The 8,254-nt window shown below is 44.0% G+C and overlaps 1 protein-coding gene across 1 annotated transcript; it reads left to right on the top strand.

The window, feature by feature from the left end:
• Nucleotides 1-1,879: 1,879 nt before the first annotated feature.
• Nucleotides 1,880-8,254, top strand: adora2aa (adenosine A2a receptor a; the record flags this gene model as incomplete). Its single annotated transcript, XM_080738492.1, has 2 exons — nucleotides 1,880-2,214; nucleotides 7,201-8,254. 2 exons carry the CDS (start codon nucleotides 1,880-1,882, stop codon nucleotides 8,252-8,254), a joined length of 1,389 nt encoding a protein of 462 aa, XP_080594618.1.

Genomic DNA, 8,254 nt, shown 5'->3' with positions numbered 1-8,254 from the left:
ATACCACTGGGAGCTCTGCTGCAAGATATATCATCTGACACTGATGTAGTCTGTCTGTGTGTTCCTGTATTGCTCAATGCATATATGACATCAGCATTACCAGGGTCAGAGGTTCCAATTCCCTTTAGCATAACAGTATAGACCATGTCCCAACACTTTAGGGTCAGGGGTCTGACGCACCATGGTAAAGCAAAATGCAGAAGTTCTTTATGTTAAATGTCAAAAAGTCCCAATAAACTGGTCATACATAATTGCATACAATTGTATTGTCATACATATTATATATACTGGCCATAGGTGTGTGCACGCCATGTAATGCCCCAGATTCTCTGTGTGGGAAACTAAACTAAACATGAGCAACACCGTGATCTAGGTCGCTGGTTCCAAATTCAATTTTTTATGGGTCCCTTTATTTTCTTTTGTTTCCTATAATTTGTTTTTGACTATTATTATTTCAAAACATTTTGAATAAACATTCCCAAAAAAGTAACAATTTTCATTAATTAAAATCAAAAGTGTATCATTTATTCAGAACTTTCAGGAAGAAATAAAAGAAAAATCGAAGAAATTCCATAAATTAGAAAACAAATGTTTCAGAAGTGAAAATAGCCGATCTACTACAAGCTGTGAGCTTGTAGATCGGCTATTTTCACTAGTTTGGGGCCCGGACAAACGTGTAATTTCTCTTTTGGATCACGGTCACGGGCTAAAAAGTTTGGGAACCACTGTTCTAGGTCACAAGGGAACACCCCCCCCCCTCCCCCTTGGCCAGGGAAGATATTAGGCTTTTGGGATTCAGGCTGAGCTACTTTGACACACACACACACACACACACACACACACACACACACACACGCACGCACACACGCACGCACGCACGCGCACACACACACACACACACACACACTGGATTTAGCTCTGTAGGACTACAATAGTGCCTTGTTTTTACTGTATGGCAAAACAACAATTGACACAGAAAATACTGTTGCAATAGTATAATGATGGCCAACACCCTGACTTGCATTATGTGAGGATGCAGTGTATTTACTAGAAATGCAATTTCACTTCCTGTTTTCAAAAAATAGAATTTCCTCTTTTTTTCTCCCCCCCTTCCACTTGTCTGCCTCTTTATCTCTCCAGCAAAATGACGTTCATGTGATGTGGCGAGTTCCCTGGCAGTCATCCCCAGCCCCTCCAGAAGTTCATGGGAAAAAAAAGTCCCTCCATCACGACGCATCAAGGGGAAGGACCCGTGAGGAGAAAGACAGCTGACAAGCCACACACGATAACAGAATGGAGGCGGTCGCGTTGCTTCGGGGAGCATCACGCTGAGTTCAACAAACCACTGAGCAGTCGAGGAGGATTACCAGCTGTTCTGGGAACATTAAGCAAGTTACTCGGAAGATTCTGAACTGTGTGATTGCCGGATGTTTCTCAGGGTACCAGGGCCTGCAGGTAGGGCTGTCCCAATTATTACATAATCGTCTAATTGCAATTATTTGACATAATCGCGATTATTTTTCATAATCGTCATAATCGTGTCCAAGTATAAAGTTGTCGAATATGTCAATAACTTCTTTGTATATTTAGGTTATGTGTCATATCTGCCATGTGCAACTTCAAAGCCTAAAAGCCAAACAGAAATGTAATTTTCAATGACAAAAACACAATTAAATCGTTAATCGCAATTATTTGAGTGACAATTAATCGTCATGTAAAATGTCATAACCGTGACAGCCCTACCTGCAGGAGGCTGAGGCCAGAGCTGCCAGGCTGCAGATATGATCGTTGAGGAGAGGCTTCCTCCCTCTCCCCTGCCGCCGCCGCCGCCGCCACCAGTGACCTCCTCCTCGCCTCTCGCATCGTCGTCGCCGCCATCATGTTCGGCGGCCCCGCCGACGTGCTCTACATCGTCCTGGAGGTGCTGATCGCAGTGTTCTCTGTGCTGGGCAACGTGCTGGTCTGCTGGGCCGTGTGGCTCAACAGCAACCTGCAGACCATCACCAACTTCTTCCTGGTGTCGCTGGCGGTGGCCGACATCGCCGTGGGCGTCCTGGCCATCCCCTTCTCCATCATGATCAGCATCGGCTTCTGCTCCAACTTCCACGGCTGCCTGTTCATCGCCTGCTTCGTGCTGGTGCTCACCCAGAGCTCCATCTTCAGCCTGCTGGCCATAGCCATAGACCGCTACATCGCCATCAAGAAGCCCCTCAGGTCAGTGGCCCCAGGGTGCAGACAGTATAGGGCCTATACTGGCTGTGTGTAACATGATTAGCCACTTGTTTCAATTCAATTCAAAGGAGCTTTATTGGCATGAGAAAACATACGTTTACATTGCCAAAGCAAGTATCACAAATACAATAAAAACAGTTGAAAATGGGGAACATATATACAGTTGGAGGGGGTACAGCATTGTGTAAACAGAGCTATGTCGCATTTGTGACATTTTATATACAGGGTACAAATAGCAGCATTATTTTCCTCAAAATGCATTTAACAGTATCAGCTCTGTTTCATACTGTATGTGCAGTAGGTCTAGATGTCAATCCATGGTTTGTAGTCCTTAGGGTGGCTGTGTTTCTAGCCTTCTTTTGTCGCAACAGTTCACAAATCTTGCTGCTGTGTTCGCGCATTGTTGTATTTCTCCCAGTAGGTATGGGAGTTTTTCATCATTGGTCGAGTTTTCAAATTCACTTCGGGTGTGTGTAATCTGTGGGAAGTATGTGTCTCTGATGTCTTGGTATAGTGGGTAGGTGGTTAGAAAGTGTAGCTCTGTTTCTACCACTTCCTCTGTTTCACTATATGCCTTTGTACTTCTTAAGTTTAGTTCAAAAAGTATTTGTAGTATTTGTATTTGTCAAAGGGGTTAGGCTACCAATCTTACTTGAAGAATCCTCATAGTTTTGTAAAGTTTCTCGCATGCTTACAATCCTTTTGCAAGAATAATTAACGTAAGTGGCTCATAGACGATTCATTTGATTACAATAGCCGTATAAAAACGAAGGGGAAGAGCTGTGTTTGGTCGGGCAAATCTTGAGACTACCCCTATAGTGAGTGACAAAACCAAGATATCATTCTGCTTCATTTAGTTTTGTTAGTGAGCATATAGTATTTGGATCAAAATGTCTTGGGATCATGAGTGCTTCCAAATATAGAGTATCCCAAGAGGGCATGTCTCCATTCTCTCCAAGGACCAATATAACGGACTTTGCTCTATCTAATGGCTTATACAGCCTGCAGCCCTCGACTTAGACTGGACTGTGTTAGCTTATATGTAATAAGCTTGTCAGACAATATGTTGATATTGGTTCACGCCTGTCAGTCTGGTTTACATTTTAAAGGATAGCCTGTCTACAACATGCATAACTAGTGATGCATGGATATTTACTTTAGATTAATGGGTATTGATATTGCTCACACAATGTATTCATCTACAGTCCAGCTAGGCCTGTCACAATTATTACATAATCGTCTAATCGCAATTATTTTACATGATCGCAATCATTTTGCCATAATCGTCATAATCGTTTACATGTTGAAAAATGTTCATATATATTTTCAAACATTTTCAAAAATAGTTGAAGTAGCAGATCTACAAGCTCACAACGCATCGCGATGTGACACGTTGTGAGCTTGTAGTTCGGCTATTTCCACTGTCAATGTTCTTTTTTAAGTATAACGTTTTCAAATATGTCAGTCATTTCTTTGTATATTTAGGTTATGTGTCATATCTGCCATGTGCAACTTCAAAGCCTACAAGCCAAACAGAAATTAAGTAATTGTCAATGACGTTAATTGCAATTATTTGAGTTAATTAATCATCTTGTCAAATGTCATAATCGTGACAGCCCTAAGTCCAGCACCTCCTTGGGGTGCCTGGTGGCTCTGCCAGTGACCATTATGCTCCTTGTGAGTTGTGAGGATCTGAGTTCAAGTACAACTCCTTGCATGTCTCCCCTCTATTTGACCTGTGTTTCCTGTCTCTATATTCTATATCGTCACTGTCGGGCAGAAACCTCGTATCTCCATGTTTCAAATGTGTTAATTTTTTTGCAAAGTAAAGCACCGCTTCATCACACAAGGCCGTCACACAAAAGTAGTGAAAACAGCTGATCTATAAGCACACAACGCCTCGCACCGCGAGGCGTTGTGTGCTTGTAGATCGGCTGTTTTCACTAGTTTAAATCATTTTTAAAATGATAAATGCAAAACGAACGGTTTTGGACATACAAGGTTTTCACCCGACAACGACGATATATAAACGCCATAAAATGCAGACACTGATCAGTAGCTCCATTTTGACTGACCCCGGCCTAAACGTATTATTTTCACACAGTTTCTCCCTTTGATCACAATAAGGGGTTCCATGGGCTAGCCTGTGTGCGTGTGTGCATGTCTGTGTGTGTGTGTGTGTGTGTCTGCATCCCTGAGGTGGGGGCTTGTTGTTGTAGCATTAACCTTTGCCCTTTAACATCTGAAGAATGTGATAGAAACTGGCCAAACTAACATCTCAGCTGCTCTCCCACACTGTGCAACATATTCCTCAAAATAGAACCCCTACTTCTGAAGAGTCTTGCAGTGGTGTGTTTGTTTCTCCTTAAGACTACTGGGATGAAACAGGTTTCCACTTGGCAATTGTTTTGTCTACTACAAACGTGGGGTCCCAAATTATTTTGTGGGGTCCCCAGATAATTAACTTCAAGGGGAAGACCACCCATTTTCAAAATTGAACTATGTCATTAATATACCTTAGAGGAGTTGTGTGGAAATAGAAAAAAAGTCCCCCCCACTTCTGTGTTGCCTAGAACTGGATGATTGATTTTGGGGTTTGTATTGTAAAGTACAACTTGATGACCACATGATCACACATTGTACTTTACAAAAATCAATCTTCCAGTTCTAGGCAACACAGAAGGGGGGGAACTTTTTTTCTATTTCCACACAACTCCTCTAAGTTATATTAACTAGCCCTTACCCGTTCAAAGATATGAGCTCCGAAATGATGTGCAGTGTGTGGGTTATGGGATGTGCACTGTGCACACAGTATATGAGGGATGGAAAGTAACTTTAACTGGTGCTTGCATGATAATATGTAGGAGCATCAATGTAAGAAATACCCGTTTCGTTTAATGGCTACAGAGATACTGTGCCCCCCCGCCCGCCCGCCCGCCCGCCCGCCCACCCACCCACCCCCACACACACACACACACACACACACACACACACACACACACACACACACACACACACACACACACACACACACACCTGGTTAAACATGCCTCATGCTAGATGCAGAATAGATATGCCTCATGCTAGATGCAGAATAGATAGTAGATACACCATAAAAATGCTAATATACAGCATATGATTTGTGAAAGTGACAAACGGGCTTCACAGTTATGTCAGGTGTGTTCATATGCTAATGGTGATGCGATTTCAGATCAATTGCTCCAGCCACTGATGAGAAACGCTGTTTCAGACAGACAGACAGACAGACAGACAGACAGACAGACACTCACTCACTCAGACATTCGGAAAATTATATGTTTGATGACAGTTCAATATTGAAAATGGGTGGTCTTCCCCTTTAATGTAAAATAAAAGTCTCACTCAACGGTAAACAAACCAACATAAGTGTATACAGGGTATCTGCACATTTCTAAAGTGACAATCTAAGGACTTTCAAGACCGTTTTAATACCAAACTGGCCAAACTGTCAAATATTAAGTAAGCAAGAGGCGAACGTTGTGAAAATAGCCGATCTACATGCTCGCAACGCCTTGCAAAAGCATGTAGAGGGTTAGGGTATTTTCACAATATTTATCTGTGGAACCGAGTCACATTAAATGTAATACCTACAATTCAAGGCGGGGGTCCCCAGTTCAAATATGTTTATTTTGGGGGTCACAGCCTAAAAAGGTTTGAGAACCCCTGGTCTACTCTATAATAAGAAGAAGGTCATAGAGTCTGCACACTGGTTAAGCTCCATAAGTTTATAAACGTATGGAGCTTAACCAGTGTGCAGACTCTATGTCCTTCTTCATGATTCTGCTTGTCTAGCACGTGGGCCACGGATGTGCGTGCACTACTCTCTTCACTACTCTATAATAAGCCTCTATCAAAGATTCTGTGGTCCCCTGTGGGTACCTGCAGGAAGGCAGTCGCACACTTTTAGCCACGATGCAAGAAAACCTTACCTGATAAAATGTTCTTGCATCTTCTAGGGCATCTGCAACTATTTATTATTTTCTTAGTGATTATTCTTTTTATTTATTTATTTAAAAGCATGTTTTTTTAATATTTATAAAAAACATGTATACATCAACAAATGATAAACCACTTGAACCACTTTGTCACACAATAGTTTACATTGCTGACTTATAAGCTTGTGGGTTAGCTTTGAAATGAGTCCTCACTCAGCCTCGTACAAGCTCTTGTGAGCTTGTTCATCAACTATTGAAATTCTTTGAAACCTTTCATATGACATGGCAAAAATACGGATTGATTAGTAATAGATCCTTTTTATTAAATGTATTATACTTTCTATAATCAATGAAATAAACACAGCACACCTACTTGCGTCGTTACATGGCTATGAGTGTGCAACTATACTGTTCTTTACACAGAAATGTTCACCATCTATCCAATACAGGTATTTGTGTGTGTGCGTGCGTGGGATGGGACGATAAGCGATATTATCGTTTATCGTGATAAAAAACACTCACGATAATCGTATCGTGGAGATTTAATTTGTCGTGATATCCTCCGTCATGCACTGGGATCAGTTCCCCTTTTATTTACCGAGCTGCATATCCGGTACCACATAAACCCTCTATTGGTAAAAGGTACTTATAATATACGTACTTGATACAGTCATTTTCTCACTCTCTAGCAAATGTCTTAGCCAAAAAATAGCCGATCTACAAGCTCACAACGCGTTGCGTTGCAACGCGGTGTGAGCTTGTAGATCTGCTATTTTTTGGCAAATCACGTTCCACCGCAGGATAATGAATTTTGATTATCGCGATAATACCGCAAATCGCGATTTCTTTGGTCACAAAAAATCGTGATATGAAATGTTCATATCGTCCCATCCCTCGTGCGTGCGCTCGTGCGTGTGTGTATGAGTGAATGTGGGGGGTCTAAAACGTGATGACATTTAAGAATAACAAGCTGTATATAATCCCTTTCTTTCAGGTACAACAGCCTGGTGACGGGCCAGAGGGCACAAGGCATCATAACCATCTGCTGGGTTCTGTCTATCATCATAGGCCTGACCCCCATGATGGGCTGGCACCACGGGAGCGCCGCCGACTCTCCTCCGAGCGTCAACTGTACCGTCGAGTGTCCGGCCGGCCAGACCCAGTGCCTGTTCGAAGCGGTGGTGGACATGAAATACATGGTCTACTTCAACTTCTTTGCGTGCGTGCTGATCCCACTGCTGCTGATGCTGGCCATATACCTGTGCATCTTCATGGCGGCGCGCCACCAGCTGAGGCTGATCGAGCTGAAGGCGTTCCACGGGAAGTCTCGCTCCACGGTGCAGAAGGAGATCCAGGCCGCCAAGTCCCTGGCCATCATCGTCGGCCTGTTCGTCGTCTGCTGGCTGCCGCTGCACATCATCAACTGCTTCACCCTGTTCTGTCCCGAGTGCGCGGGCCCGCCCATCTTGATCATGTACATAGCCATCATCCTCTCGCACGCCAACTCGGTGATAAACCCCTTCATCTATGCCTACCGCATCCGCGAGTTCCGCCACACCTTCCGCAAGATCATCCACCGCCACGTGATGGGTCGCCGGGACGTGTTCAACAGCAGCCGCGGCAGCAGCACGCGTACCTCCGTGCACAACAGCAGCATCACAGACTCCGTCAGACTCAAGGCCAACAGGCTTAGCTGTGACATATTTAGGGAGCCCAGCAGTAGCAGCAGTAGCTGCTGTGAAAACTCCCTGGCTTGTCATGGTCACATTCCTCCCACTCCTCTAGGAGGTGGTCTAGTGGCGGTATGCCACCCACCGCTGTCTGTTATTATCCCACACAGCCCGTGTCCCCTGCAGGTCCTCAGACAGACACCAGACACCACAGGCGAACACCCACAATACGGGGATCAGCAGCAGCAGCAGGCCTGCCGGGGAACAGAGGTTGTTGGAGAGGAGAGACAGAAGAACCTCTACCCGGTCAGTATCACATCACTGTTCCACAAGCAGAGCGAGAACACTTGTGGCAGTGAGCTGACCAAGGTGTCCTGA

The sequence above is a fragment of the Nannobrachium achirus genome, assembly GCF_963921795.1.
Source record: "Nannobrachium achirus genome assembly, chromosome: 12".
NCBI lineage: Eukaryota > Metazoa > Chordata > Actinopteri > Myctophiformes > Myctophidae > Nannobrachium > Nannobrachium achirus.
Note: the sequence above shows the minus strand (reverse complement) of the source record. Positions and strands in the feature narration are given on the sequence as shown.